General features: G+C 35.6%; 1 protein-coding gene and 1 long non-coding RNA gene across 8 annotated transcripts in view; one reads left to right on the top strand and one right to left on the bottom strand.

The window, feature by feature from the left end:
* Positions 1-418: 418 nt before the first annotated feature.
* LOC147841867 (uncharacterized) lies at positions 419-7,327 on the bottom strand. Its single transcript, XR_015503064.2, has 3 exons — positions 7,085-7,327; positions 4,474-6,753; positions 419-3,593 (listed from the first exon to the last, which is right to left on the bottom strand). It is a non-coding gene; the product is annotated as an uncharacterized LOC147841867 (long non-coding RNA).
* Positions 427-16,179, top strand: part of kif17 (kinesin family member 17) — a 24,522-nt gene continuing 8,769 nt past the window's right edge. For 2 of the 7 annotated variants that reach the window (XM_087272497.1, XM_087272498.1), the window contains exons 1-10: positions 485-854; positions 1,228-1,374; positions 5,303-5,404; positions 5,485-5,674; positions 8,314-8,766; positions 8,842-8,942; positions 11,378-11,534; positions 11,621-11,706; positions 11,817-11,935; positions 13,368-13,596. In XM_087272497.1, coding sequence (XP_087128623.1) covers positions 624-854; positions 1,228-1,374; positions 5,303-5,404; positions 5,485-5,674; positions 8,314-8,766; positions 8,842-8,942; positions 11,378-11,534; positions 11,621-11,706; positions 11,817-11,935; positions 13,368-13,596 — 1,815 coding nt within the window. In that variant the 5' untranslated portion in view covers positions 485-623. 7 annotated transcript variants of the gene reach the window in all.

Raw genomic sequence — 16,179 nt, forward strand, 5'->3', positions numbered from 1 at the left:
AATTTATAGGTATATTTTTACTTGTAAGTATTTTTTGGGGTGCCCCAAATTTTCTGGGGCCCTAAGCGTATGCTTACCTCCCTTATTGGTTAAACCTGTCCCTGCTTATTGCATATTATTTCATAATATTCATTGCAAATTCATATAATTTTATTGTTTATTACTTTTGATGATATTTTTTATGTTGACTGGATGGTTTGCAGAAGTCTGGTGTTGTCTGATATTAATGTCTGACTGGCCCTTAAAATACATTTCCTTTTCTTTATAGCAAAAATGTATATCCACAATAATCAGTAGGTCTCGACTGTGTTGTCAATTATATTTTATCCAACGTACAACAATCAGTGCGCATGTCACTGGGGGCGCTTTGTACAGATGCAGCCGGTGCGTTTGAAGTTTGCGGTTGCCAAGCGACGCCGAACGCCACAGCAAAAGAAACACGCTGCTTTATTTAATGTAAGGCTGCCCTCAAGCAGGGGTTTCCGGAACCCGAACCGGATGACAGTCTTCATAAACGCCGCTATAGTCTTCATAGGATGACCATGACACAAAACAAACTGGTTTTAGGAGCGGTATTTCCATTTCTCCTCAGCAGATAAGCGAACACCACAGCATCCGTCCTGATGGCATCAGAGTCCGTGAAGGTGGTCGTCAGATGTCGGCCTTTAAACAACAGAGAGAAGGCGATGAACTGTAAAATTGTGGTGTCCGTTGACAGCACTCACTGTCAGTGTTTCATTAAGAAACCTGGGGACACGGAGGAGCCCCCTAAACAATTCACGTTTGACGGGACTTATTATATAAACCACTCCACTGAAGAGGTCTACAACGAGATCGCGTATCCTCTGGTGGAGGTAATATTGATGTTTTTGTGTGTGTATGATTAAGCATGACTGTAAGAGTCTCTGTAGATACACTTAACTTTCCAGTGTGTGTGTGTGAATGCCAATATGTGTGTTATCTGATACCTGTTGTCCTTTATCTGAAACTGAACACCATAGAGTTAAAATCAGTCACGGAAGTAACCTACAGCCCTTCTTATAATTGATTATTTACTAGATGTGCTTGTAAGCTGGGCCCTTAAGTCTCTATATATACAACACTGAGGACCTGAATATCTATCTATCCATCCATCCATCCATCCATCCGTCCGTCCGTCTATCTGTCTATCTCTGTCTGTCTGTCGTTCTTTCATCAGCCTTATATTCTCATTCTTTTGCGTTACAGGGTGTAACTGAGGGCTACAATGGGACCATTTTTGCTTATGGACAAACAGGCAGCGGCAAGTCGTTTACAATGCAAGGTGTACCAGATCCTCCTTCCCAGAGAGGAATCATCCCTAGAGCTTTTGAGCACATCTTTGAGACAATCCAGGTAACCAGTTTACAAAACAAAACATTTTTTTTTCTAAGAGTTTATTTGCAAATTCAGATGACTAAATTACATATACATATACAGTACAACTGTTCTAGAGTTCTGAAAAAATCTCAAAATCTGTTTTTGGAAATGAAATCTTTTGTTTTAGCGTGCTGCTAGCATGTTCAAAGTTGTTAACATGATTTAGAATATTGCTAGCATGTTTTGGCACATTTCTGTCATGTTTTTGTTTTATTTTCTATGTGACGAATCCTAAAACGTGTCACGATTTCCACTTTTTTTCAGTATTGATAATAAAGAAATGTTTCTTGAACAAAAAATCAGCTATTAAACTGTTTTTTGATTGTGTGATCCTAATGACAAGGGATGCACGATACTGGAAAAAACTGGCATTGCCACTGATATATTCTGTGTTATACACTCACTGGCCACTTTCTTAGGTACACCCTAGTATCGTTTTGCCTTCAGAACTGCCTTAATCAAGGTACTGGAGATATTCCTCAGAGATTTTGCTCCATATTGACATGATAGCACAAAGCAATTGCTGCAGATTTATCGGCTGCACATGCCTGATGCAAATCTCCCGTTCCACCACATCCCAAAGGTGCTCTATTGGATTGAGATCTGATGACTGTGGAGGTCATTTCAGTACAGTGAACTCGTTGTCATGTGCAAGAAACCAGACTGAGATTATTTGCGCTTTATGACGTGGTGCGTTATCCTGCTGGAAGCAGCCATCAGAAGATGGGTACATTGTGGTCATAAAGGGATGGACATGGTCAACAATAATACTCAGGAAGGCTGTGGCATTGACATTATGCTCAATTGGTACTAATGGGCTCAAAGTGTGCCAAGAAAATACCCCCACATTGTTACACCACCAGCCTGACACATTGATACAAGACAGGATGGATGCATGCTTTCATGTTGTTGATGCCAATTCTGACCCTAGCATCCAAATCGAGACTAATTAGTCCAGGCAATATTTTTCCAATCTTCTATTGTCCAATTTTGATGAGCCTGTGTGAATTGTAGCCTGTTTCCTGTTCTTAGCTGACAGGAGTGGCACCCCTTGTGGTCTTCTGCTGATGTAGCCCATCTGCCTCAAGGTTGGACGTGCTTTGCGGTCAGAGATGGTCTTCTTGAGTTACTGTTGCCTTTCTATCAGCTCAAACCAGTTTGGCCATTCTCCTCTGACCTCTGGCATCAAAACTGCCCTCAGAACTGTCTCTCACAGGATATTTTTTATTTTTTGGACCATTCACTGTAAACCCTAGAGATGGTTGTGTGTGAAAATCCCAGAAGATTTCTGAGATACTCAGACCAGCCCATCTGACACCAACAACCATGCCACGTTCAAAGTCACCTAAATCACCTTTGTTCTCCATTCTGATGGTCAGTTTGAACTGCAGCAGATTGTCTTGACCATGTCTACATGCCTAAATGTATTGAGTTGCTGCCATGTGATTGGCTGATTAAAAATTTGCGTTGACGAGCAGTTGGACAGGTGTACCTAACAAAGTGGCCGGTGAGTGTATATTGCTGTAAGGCTTGAAGCTTACGCTGCTATTCTGAACCAATAATCGGAAACAGAAAGCAGTTGAAGGATGGTGTGTTTAAATCCATTATTTATCTGACTCCACTGTAATTAATCTGACTCCATTAAAGTTATCATCGTTGATAAAGAGAAAGAATCTCTACATCTTAAAGCAGGCAAAGTTGTTTATTAAGTTACATGTTTAAATATACAGACATTAGAATGAAACAAACTAACATACTGTATAAAGAAATTAGCTGTAACATATGCACTGCTGAGCAACAAAGACAGTGAAACTGCCTTTGTTAGCATATGAGGCTACGCACTGGTGTGCGGGAGATGCAGAGTAAAAGCCATTCTCCCAGATCAACAGTTAACTTTCCCTATTATACCCTGAGCAAAGCATTGTCAAACATGAGTGAAAACCAAGCCCCGAAACCAGCTGAACATGAGAGCAAAGTTGAGGAGATAAAGTGGGGGAGAAGTACATTAACATACTCTCCCCAGGTCATGACTCAGCAAATATATTGTAGATTGAAATACAATTAATCAATGTCTCTGTTGATTTCATCTCTACAACACTGAAGTCATAAACTGTCAAATGACACTAAACATGACAAAGATATCAGAAGGAAGAAAACAATTAGATGAATTGTGTATGGTGAAAAGCACATGGTTACTGTAAGCCAGGGGTGTCCAAACTTTTTGGGGCGAGGGCCAGATGCAAAAAAAAAAAAATTTTGTCCCGGGCCAAATTTTACATACATCACACAGACACGCATATATGTATATGTATATATATATATATATATATATGGATGGATGGATGGATAGATGTGTGTGTGTGTGTGTGTATATTATGGAATTATTTTACTTCGGTCATCCAACTGTGTTTCTAGAAAGACTTAAGTTTAAGTTAAAAAAAAAACTTGAATCTTCTCTGGGCAAATTACAGTTCCAATTTGGACTTGAAACAAGACAAAAAATCTAAATTAAAAAAAAAAAAAAACATTTTTTGCAGTGCAGTGTAGAATTTTCTTGCACTTTAATAGCACAAAAAAACTGCTGTTGTTGAGCTGATAGAGCAGCTGCTATTTGTTTTACTTTCTGATCTCATTCGGCACCAGTGTAAGAGCTGAAGGCCTGATGCTTTGTTTCATAATGTCTTTTAATATTATATTCCTTCATTACTGCAACTGATTCCTGGCAAATTAAAAAGATACATTTCCCGCTGACCTCTGTGAAGAAAAATTCTTTGCCCCAACGTGACTGAAACTTCCTGCTCTCACTGTTGATTTTCCTTTTTCTTGGTTGTGCCATGGCTCGCCAAAACGTGATTATCAATTATGTTTCCTTCAGTTTGGTCGGTTAGTTTTACTTCGTAACAAGAAGTGCTGTCTAATTGCAGGCATGTAATAGCGACACCTGGTGGTTATTTATTGAATTATGTTCATTTTTGTATAGCGGGCCAGATTCTATTAATATTTATAAAAAGCCTCGCGGGCCGCCACAAAACTGATTGCGGGCCGCAGATGGCCCGCGGGCCGTAGTTTGGACACCCCTGCTGTAAGCAAGTGGCAGAGATGTGTATCGGAGCTGTGAGGAACTCTGCCTCACCAGGAGGACCCATCCCATGCTTGGAATGTCTCAGTAGTCCTTCATTAGCATAGAAGGAAAAGTATATAATATTTTCTCAGCTTACATTGCGATATGAATAATTTAAATTAATTAAAATAATTTGTTTGAATAAAACAATTTCACCATATGATTTTAATAGCTCTATTTGTAAATAAATAATTATTTTGCATTGACTTTGTCAGGGAGCATCTGAATTAAAAAAAAAAAAATACATTACAAAAATACTGAAATACAGAGCAGATACAAATCAATGTTTTTGGGAGAGACTATTTAGACAGAAATTCAGGTAAAAATGTCATTGTGTAAGTAATTTCATACAATTAATCTTTAAGCTTTAAACATTATAATTGCATGTACCTAAATGGTTTAAATGAGCTTAAAGACTTCAAAAACACTCAAAGGAAAAGTTTTACTCTGATATTAATCTTTGCAATGATTCCACAATTTTATGAACTGTAATATATGGTAAAATCGACATTCCAGATCCTGCAGTCTGATTATTGCAAATGTGTACATTGTTTAAACGATTCTGAAATTAGATATACAGCCCTACTAGTGACACTAAGGAGTGGACTAATTGTTGTTGAAAATTCAGCTTTTTATTTTGTGAATAAATTTCAATTTAAAACATATTACAGCAGTTACCCAAATAGATGGTAATGTTTCAGAATATTATAATTTTGCTCTATTAATAACTATGTGCACTCTTGGTGATCACAAATCATCCTTAATCTGAACCTTTCTCCAAAGTGTGCTGAGAACACGAAATTCCTTGTACGAGCCTCTTACCTGGAAATCTACAAAGAGGAAATCAGAGATCTTTTGGGAAAAGACATCAAACAGAAGATGGAGGTATGTCTCCATTAATCACACAGAGTTCATTGTGCCTTACATATTGTATACTGAATGTCTCAATGCTCTCTGTGATTAAGCTGAAGGAGCATCCTGAGCGTGGAGTATATGTGCGGGATCTGACCATGCAGACGGTGCACAGTGTTGGGGAATGTGAGCGGGTGATGGATCTTGGCTGGAGGAATCGTTCTGTGGGATACACACTCATGAACAAAGACTCCTCTCGCTCGCACTCCATATTCACCATTCACCTGGAGATCTGCAGTATGGGTTTGTGTCTGATGCAAGGTTATTTTAATAATAGAAAACTGAAACTAAGACTATTGGTCAAAGAAACATTTGTTAGCTGAAATAAAATTCATATCAAATGAAAACTAAAACTAACTGAAATTAACAGTGATTGAAAAACAAACTGAAATAAAATGATAATTAGCAAAACTAATAATCATTTTCAGAATTAATAGGCACTCATTCTGTGGTGCAAAATCTGTAGATGTTGCTTTTACAGACAAACAGAAAACACATTTCTTCATTTGTGAAAATATGCAAACTATGCATGTTTAACTACATATACGATCTTTACAGGGATGGCACGGTAGCCCAGTGGTTAGCACTGTCGTATCACAGCAAGAAGGTTGCTGGCTTGAGTTCCGGCAAGGCAAGTTGCCATTTCTGTAGAGTTTGCATGTTCTCTTTGTGTTTTCTTGGGTTCTCCGGTTTTCCCCACAGTCCAAACATGCGCTATAGATGCGTTTAATAAACTAAATTGACCATAGTGTGTGTGTGTGTGTGTGTGTAAATGAGTGTGTGTGAGTGTTTCCTAGTACTGGATTGCAGCTGAAAAGGGCATTTACTGTGTAAAACACATGGATGCATCCACACATGCTGGAATAGTTGGCGGTTCATTTCACTGTTGACCTCTGATCAATAAGAGACTAAGCTGAAGGAAAATGAATGAATGATCTTTAAAATAAAATTTTAAAAAGTTTTTCTAAATCTTTCATATTTTTTCCCCATTTTTTCGTTTAAATTGTTTGTGTATGGTTTTGGGTTCAGTGTCGTATTAGTGTTCTAACTAATATTTTACTTTTAGTACTTGGAAGTCTGCACATAAGTTCGTGTAAGCAGTGCAAACACTTAACTTTGCTTTGGTTGACACTAGATATGCTCAGTTAAACTATACTAAACCTAAAACTGAAACCAAATACATTCAAACTATATGAGTAAGTATACAGTTGAAGTCAGAATTATTAGCCCCCCTAATAATTTTTCCCCAATTTCTATTTAATGGAGAGATTCTTTTCAGCACATTTCTAAACATAATAGTTTTATTAACTCATCTCTAATAACTAGGCAGATAATTAGGCAAGTTGGTAACACTTTACAATAAGGTTCATTAGTTAATGCATTTACTAACATGAACTAATCATGAACAACACATGTACAGCATTTATTAATCATAATTGAACATTTACTAATGCATTATTAACATCCAAGTCCATGCTTGTTAACATTAATGCATCATGAGTTAACATGAACTAACAATGAACTACTGTATTTTCATTAACTAACGTTAACTAACATGAACAAATACAGTAGTAGATGTATGGTTTATTGTTTGTTCATGTTCGTAAATGCATTAATTAACATTAACTAATGAACCTTATTGTAAAGTGTGACCGGCAAGTTATTATATATCGATGGTTTGTTCTGTAGGCTATTGAAAAAATATATATTAAAGGAGCTAATAATTTTTACCTTAAATGGCTTTTAAAAATAGTAAAAAAATGGCTTTAAAAAAGTTAAAAATGGCTTTTATTCAAGCCAAAATAAATCAAATAAGACTTTCTCCAGAAGAAAAAATATTATCAGACACGCTGTGAAAATTTCCTTGCTTTGTTAATCATCATTTGGGAAATATTTAAAAAAGAAAAAAAAAAGTAATAATTCTGACTACAACAGTATGTGTAAACTAAATAAAAACTAAACTAAAACTAGCAAAACCGTTAATGAAACAAACTAAAGCTAAACTGAAATTTACATCAAATTTTAAAATAGCATTAAAATAACAAATCTAACGCTTGTGTGCTGTTGAGGATGTTTTCATCCAGTCTGGGGTGATTTTGAGGCTTAATTTGGCCCCAGTTTTCTCTGTGTTTCAGCAAATGGAATGATTTCTGGTGACAAATCTTATTTTAAAACATATTTTGGGAAAATGCTTTGAAATGTAAAACAGTACACTCTGGGAAATGTTGAAAGCTTTTCTGTTGTAAATTTACCCAAAATTCTACAAAACACTACCCAAATTTACTACCTTACAGTAAAAATGAAAAGTTTTACTTCTTCCCAACAGGGAGAAACCCCAACAATCAAGAATGCATAATTATTTGATGTCATGGATTTGCAGTCCAAAAATGTCTTTATTATGGAAGTCAATGGGGCAAAAACAGCCATGAACATAATAAAGTAGTGGTCAGTTTGAAAAGTATTCAAGGGTTAATGGGTTCGAGTCCCGGCTGGACCAGCAATTCTGTGTGGAGTTTGCTTTGGTTTCCCCCACAGTCTAAAGACATGTTGTGTAAGTGAATTAAATGAACTAAATTGGCCGTAGTGTATTAGAATGTTTGTGAATCATACTTGCCAACCTTCCTGGTTTTCCCGGGAGTTTTCCATATTTCCCACCACCATCCCCAAATATTGGCATGTATGGTGTGTATGCGAGAGTTTATGATTGTTTCCCAGTACTGAGTTGCGGCTGGAAGGCCATCTGCAGCGCAAAACAAATGCTGGAATATTTGGCGATTCATTCTACTGTGGCTACCTCTGATAAATAAGGGCCTAAGCTGAAGGAAAATGAATGAATGAATATATGGATTTTTAACATCTCTGTAATCTTTAATTGGGCATAGATACTGCTGGTGATGAACATCTGCGCGCTGGGAAGCTCAACCTGGTGGATCTTGCCGGTAGTGAACGACAATCAAAAACTGGTGCTACTGGAGATCGTCTTCAAGAAGCCACCAAGATCAACTTGTCTCTTTCAGCCCTTGGCAATGTCATATCTGCATTAGTTGACGGTCGGTCAAAATACATCCCATATCGCGATTCTAAGCTGACCCGTTTGCTTCAGGACTCTCTGGGCGGAAATACCCGTACCCTTATGGTGGCCTGTCTGTCGCCTGCCGACAACAATTACGAGGAGAGCATAAGTACTCTACGTTACGCCAACCGCGCAAAGAGCATCCAAAATCGTCCTCGCATCAATGAGGACCCGAAAGATGCCCTCCTGCGCGAGTACCAGGAGGAGATCAAGAAGTTGCAGGCGTTAATCTCTGGGCAACTGGGATCTGGCAACCTCAGCTGTAAGAAACACACCGTTTGGTTAAATCTGAATGTATCTGAATAGCTAAAAAGCCCATTTTTTTGTCTGTTATCAGCATTTTTGGCAGGTCAGAAGTCAGGAGAAGCTCCAGCTGTTGTATCGAGACCCCAGAGCAACACATCAGAGAGTGAGGCAGAGAAAGACAAGATAAAAGAGGTTTGTGAGATATAAAGGTAATCACTGAGCCTTGAAACAACAAGATTTATTTACAATACCATACCATAGTGTTAAAACTGCACTTGTGAAGATCTCAAATTATCTACTATTTGCTGCAAATTCAGGTCTTCTGTCAATACTTTTTCTGCTAGACTTAATTTGATACCATTTCTCATCCTATAATGTTAAGTAGATTAGATCAGAGCTTTGCATTGGTTTTGTTACTGTTTGTTTACTATACATCAAAGCACACTCATGTTGTTTCTGGTGTTCCACAGGGATCGGTTTTTGGACCTCTTCCGTTTCTTATTTATCTTTTACCTATTTACATATTTTTTTAGGAAATTTGGTATTTATTTTGATTGACATCTAACTTCTGTCTTCTAAACCTTCTTCAACGTTACCTCTTAACCTTGTTGAGGGCAGAATTAAAATCTCAGTTTTCAACTAACTTTCTTTAACTCAATTTATAATAAAGCAAAAAGTTTTCTTATTGGCTCAAAGTCGAACCTTTTCTCGCTGTCATTAGATTATTGCACCATTTCTTTTTGTAATGAGATACAATTTTTTTTTGTGACATCTTTGTTGAAACATTGCCTTATTAAGCTCATCAATATCGTTACTTGTTCCTCAGTCTTCCATATCAGGAATATGAATTTCCCCGTCTTTTACTTTTGTAAAAGAGCAATGCTACTCTTGTGAATGCTCTCGTAATATCAGTAATAGATTATTGTAATGCTTTATTCTGTTGGCTTCCTCAAAATATAACCAAAACTTCCATTTCTGATCATTTCACTCCTACGTTACAATGTTTACACTGGCTTCTAGTTAAATTCTGAAGCTCTCACCAATTTAGCTGCTCCTTATATTTTAGACCCTTTTAATTGATCTACCCCATATACAGTTTTAAGTCAGAATTATTAAACCTCCAAAATTATTAGCCCCCCTGTTTATATTTTTCCCCAATTTCTGTTTAACAGAGAGAAGGTTTATTCTTCTATCTTATTAATAATTTTTACCTTAAAATGTTTTTTTTTTTTATTTAAAACTACCTTTATTCTAGCCCAAATAAAACAAATAAGACTTTCTCCAGAAGAAACTATATTATCAGACATACTGGGAAAATTTCCTTGCTCTCTTAAACATAATTTGTGGAATATTTAAAAAAGAAAACAAATTCAAAGGTGGGTTAATAATTTTACTTCTACTGTATAAAGTTAAAATTGATCCAAAGCACTCTACAATATTTAAAAACAAGCCTACAAGCATTTTTAAAAGCTATAGAATAAAAAAGTTCAACAAAGAATTGGATCTTACAGCTAGTTAAAAGAAACTAGTTAAAAGTATGGGCCTGGCCACTCATAAAAAGAGCCTTATAGTGCAATGCAACATGACACAACTTATTCTTTATTATAAATAGTTCTTCTATTTACACATTTTAATGAATTACTTGCGAAAATTAACCAAATGTGAGAACGGCCACATCTGTTATAGTCACAATGTTGAATTTATTGCAACAATATGGAACAGGAAGACGTTAAACTGCCAAAGGTGTTGTTTTTAGACTTGAATGAAGTGTACACCTAAAAAAAAGATTTGTACAGTGCAGATTTGTACAGTGCTCAGCATATATAGGTACACTTCTCACGAATCTATCTTTTAAATTCATATTTTTAATAAGAAGCTATACAATATTATATTTGTGCATATACATTAGATTAGTCAGTACTGAAGCCAAATCTGGAGCTTATCTAAGAAAATAACTTGCGATAGCGGTCCAAAAACTAGCACACCCAAACTTTTATGTTATAGAAAAATATTAAATACACATTTAAAAAAAAAAGAGGAAAAATCAAGAGAAACAAATTTTTTTTTTTATTTTGTAGGTTGTATTTTTTTTTTGCATTATTTTGCTTGAATTTAATTGTTTTCCATTTCTAAATATGTTTAGTGACTAAAATATAATTTTTATAAATATATCTGTTTAATAAATCTGTTTTGTTTAAATGCACCCAAATACACTGCATATATTCTCTGACAAATGGATAAAATATTCATTTTCAAAATGGGGTGTACTCTGTTATGCTGAGCGCTGTAATTCCCCTGGAAACTGATCAAATGTATACCATCAACGCATTATAAAGTTCATACTAAGAATGTTATGATATGAGATGCTGATCAAAAGCAGTAGACGTCAGTCAGCATCTTGTAATGTTTGCAGCTCTTTTTTGTGAATTGAGCAGGATGATTGGGCAATCAATTGTTTTTATGAATCTTCAGATGGAAAAAGACAGAATTTTGAAAATCCCTGCAACACTATAATTCCTTTGTGCTGTTATCATTAAAGAACACACCTAGATTATAGGTAGTAAACTTGTAAATGTGCCTTAATTAAGCCAAATGCATTGATGTGTAATGTGTGAATGTTAATTTAGGAATATGAGAAGAAACTAGCGAGGCTGCAGGCAGAGTATGATGCCGAACAAGAGTCTAAAGTCAAACTCCAGGAGGACATCGCTGCCTTGAGAACATCATATGAGACTAGGCTCTCTTCTTTAGAAAGGTCCAGAGGTAGTCGAACACACACCACTGGTAATGTTGAAATTTGATTTCCTTAGGTCAGTCTTATGGTTCTGTATGTTATTGATCTGTAGAATCTTGTCATTCTATTAAATCAGGTGGTGTTCATCAACATAAAGAAGAGCCCATCACTGCCTCTTTGGCTTCACAAGAACAGGCTAAGATTGACCACAGTGAATCTGAGGTGTTTTTATTTCGCATTAGTAAATGTATTTAACATTTTTAAAATGTTTTTCATCTGCATATTTAATATTGTTTAATGACTTCACAAATATAAATGACCCTTTTGTTTAGGAGAGACCATCTTCTGTTGATGCCATTGTCAAAGGAGCTGCCAGTGGAGAAAGTCAAATTTTAGATTCGGTTGTAGTTGCCATACCAGGTCAGCTGGACCAGAAGCTTGCTTTGGAGAGGTGAGATGCTTAACTGGCCTTAAAGTTGTGACTGAAGGAACACAAAGAAAGGATAAGATTAACTTTTTTGCATGTTTGTGCTTTGTATAATCATTGTGCTGGTATTTCATATGACATACTATCACCCAATCAGCATGCACTTATATTACTGTTTGTTAGTGTCTGTTGTGGTGTGTAAGACCCCTCCTGAAGTAGGAGCTTAATAATTTCTCCCAAAAAGGAGTTCCTATAAAGCAGGGGTGATCAACCCTGTTCCTGGAGATCTGCCTTCCTGGAGAGTTCAGCTCCAGTCCAAGCACACCTGAAACAACTGATTAGGATCTGAACAGCACTTGATAATTACAGGCAGGTGCGTTTGTTATGGGTTGCAACTGAAATCTGCTGGAAGGTAGATCTCCAGGAACAGGGTTGGTCACCCCTGCTATAAAGCATCCCCAGTTCCAACAATGGGAATAAGTCAAAATATTGTTCCCCCATAAAATTCATCCCGACTAAAAGTGTTTTTGTGCTTTTAAATGCCATTTGGGTGCATGTTTTGTAATGCAGTGACACTCGTATAGCTTCAAATAGACCCGTATAGAAATCATGGCAATATATTCAGTTGACATATAGGGCATGCAAGGTCATATTTGGATTTCGCATATACAAAATTTATGCCATACATGCAACGTATATTAAAAAAAATTGAAAAAAATGATGTTTCAAATATGTTAAATATAAATATGTCCAAATATTATTATAATACATAAAAATAATCATAATGTATTATTATATATGAACACATATATAACATTATAGCTAATATTTTTGAACATATATGTACATGTTTAATTCCAACATTTGAAAAAAGAAGATTTAAAAGGCCTTTTATATATACAGTTAAAGTCAGAATTATTAGCCCCCCTTTGATTTTTTTTTTCTTTCTTTTTTTCTTTCTTTTTTAAATATTTCCCAAATGATGTTTAACAGATCAAGGAAATTTTTACAATATGTCTGATAATATTTTTACTTCTGGTTAAAGTATTATTTGTTTTATTTTGGCTAGAATAAAAGTAGTTTAAAAAAAAAACTTTTAAGGTCAAAATTATTAGCCCCTTTAAGCAATTTTTTTTTCTGAAAGTCTACAGAACAAACCATTGTTATACAATAACTTGCCTAATTACCTTAACCTGCCTAGTTAACCTAATTAACCTAGTTAAGCCTTTCAATGTCACTAAGCTGTATAGAAGGGTCTTGAAAAAGATCTAGTAAAATATTAACCACTGTCATCATGGCAAAGATAAAATAAATCATATTATGAGCTTGTATGTCATGTAAGTCATTTGCATTCAGCGCCATATATCAGATTCTATGTGGGGAAGAAGAATGATTTATCTGGATATTAAATATGGAGGGCTGAAATGCTGTCTCTGATCATTTATGTTGTCTGAAGGCTGCAGCAGCTGGAGCAGGAGTTTGTGGGTGGCGAGCAGGTGAGGAACGAGGAGCTCAAGCAGAGACACAAACAGAGGAAGACTCTGGCCGATCAGAGGAAGAAGCAGCTGATCGAAGCTCTGAACCAGAGCAGTGAAGATGGTGACAGTGTGCTGCTGAACGTATACGACTCCATTCAGGAGGAAGTCCATGCCAAGAGCAGACATCTGGAGAACACGCAGAAGAAGGTTTGAGCTTTCGGTACTTCAATATTACTTTTGACTGTTCCCTAAAGGGGAAATTAAGCACTCAGTCAAGTTTACATTATTTTGTACATTGGATTCCACTTGAATGAAAATATATTAAACTCGATTAATGTTACTGTTTAGAAGAAAACGGCATGTTTTACTATGGATTTTAGACCTAGGGCGCCACCATCTTGGAATGTCCCTGTGTCTGATGTCACAGGGTTGGTTCCTTTCCCTCAGCTGAACAGATACAGTGGAAGGAGACTGTAAAGACTAATTTAACCCAATGTGTGAAGTTGTGGACATGGAGCTGGTGCAAATACAAGCATCAGATGTGTGTCTAATAAAAAATATATATATTTATTCTATTAAAACATACATTTATTGTCCTTCTAGATTAAACATACAAGGTCATAATTAGACTTCACATATTTAAAATTGATGTCTTATATGCAACATATATTTGAAAATATTGCAGAAATTGACACTTTAGAGGTTCAGGACACCCTGGAGAACTTTTTTTTTTAATATTAACAGATTTGTGTGTGTTGAGCATCAGTTAAGACAATGTTAGCACCTGTCAGCTTTAATTGTAGGGAAAACTGGATAATTTTGAGCTTTTGTCAGCTAATTTCAGCTTCCGGGTTTAAAATAATTTTTGGGGCGGGATCAAAATCGGTGACATAGCGCAGTACTGCAAGTGCAATGATGACGCGTCGGTTTCTCATTATTATTCATAGCGGAGTTTTCTTATCCTATGAGAAGAGCCGGCTGCTTTATTATTTATGAGAGCACGTGCTTTCCGAAGGCAGACCTGCCAGTTTCAAGCAAGCTGTGAGTGAGACACAGACCAACGGCACGTAGCCGTTCATGAAGGCTCGTATGTGTTTGTTTCCATGATCCACGGGGTTTGTTGCATGTTTTTTCCCCGCGATCCTGTCAGGGCCGATCATACAGCAAAGCTGTGTGTGTGCTGCAAGCATTTTTGTCGGGAGAGCAGCACGAGAATTAGAGAATGGCGGACGTTGACTTTTATCAGGAGTTCGTTCACATTCAGACACATTACTGTGCTGCTGTGTTTGCCTAAATCCTCTATATTACCAGCAGGGCTAATGGTTAAAATTGACAGGTCAGGAGACCTGCTGCACTGAGTCTGCATTCAAGATCTATAATTTAGACACTGGGATCGAGGGAGAATCCTTATAGGGTTTACATGAACACACTTATCTTTATAATGATATAAATTGTGGTTATGTGTATATGAAATTACGAATAACAAATGTTGCAGGGCATTAAATTACTGTTTATTTCTTTGCATTTTAACTTTGTGACCTATAAACTCATGCGTCTCACGGTTTGTGTCTCAGTTTGTGAGCTAACTGACAACAACAGTTATTCGCTCCCCTTCTCCCCTGCTGGCCACGCCCACTCCTGCCCGATGCTCACGGAGCTCCACGCCCATTAATCATGCATCTTTTGAAAAAGTTCTGAAGTAGACTTTAACCGAAAGTGGGGGGTGTCATGGCCCTTTAAATAGTTTTTTCAACCATTGGATTTATAGATATGTAGATATGTTCAAATTTATTAATATATAATAATAATAATAATAATAATAATAATAATAATAATATATTGTTAATCTCATTATATATTAACACATCTATAACATTATAGCTCATATATTTAAACATATATGTACATATATGTAATTCCAACTGTTGAAAAAAAATATGTTTTAATAAATTTAATAAAAATTTTTATAAATGTGAAATCCAAATATGAACTTTTGTCATGTAAGTCATTTGCATATAATGCCATATATAAGATTTCTGTGTGGGAAAGGAGAATAGTTAATCTGGTTGGTAAATATGGTGGTGATGAACTGAAATGCTGTCTGTGATATAATACAGTTGAAGTCAGAATTATTAGCCCTCCTCAATTATTAGCACCCCTGTTTATTTTATATTTTTCCCCAAAAAAGTAAAGTTTATTGTGATTAAATTTTAGATTTTTCTCATTATTTGAAGATTCATGATTAATTACTATTATTTATTAATTTTGAGATATTGTATGGTTTAATTTGTACTTCGTGCAATATATTTAGAAATTATAATTTTGATATCTATAATCTAAAAATAACAAAACATAATTTTATTGTCCTTCTAGATTAAACATACAAGGTCATAATTAGATTTCCCATATTTAAAATGTATGTCTTATATTCAACATATTTTTCAAAATATTGCAGAAATGGACACTTTAAATATTATTTTTGTCACCCATTGGAATTACAGATATGTAGATATACGTTTAAATATATTACTATATTATATAATAATAGTATCAACAATAATAATAAAATATTATTATTATATATGAACAACTATAACATTATAGCTCATATGTTTGAACATATATGTACATATACGTTTGTAATTACAACTGTTAAAAATATATATTTAAAATATTTCTAGATGTTTGTTGCATATATGACATATAATTTATAAATGTGAAATCCAAATATGAACTTGTATTTCATGTAAGGCATTTGCATATAATGCCATATATATGTAGGGAAGGAGA

The sequence above is a fragment of the Danio rerio genome, chromosome 11 (assembly GCF_052040795.2).
Source record: "Danio rerio strain M-AB ecotype USA chromosome 11, GRCz13ab, whole genome shotgun sequence".
NCBI lineage: Eukaryota > Metazoa > Chordata > Actinopteri > Cypriniformes > Danionidae > Danio > Danio rerio.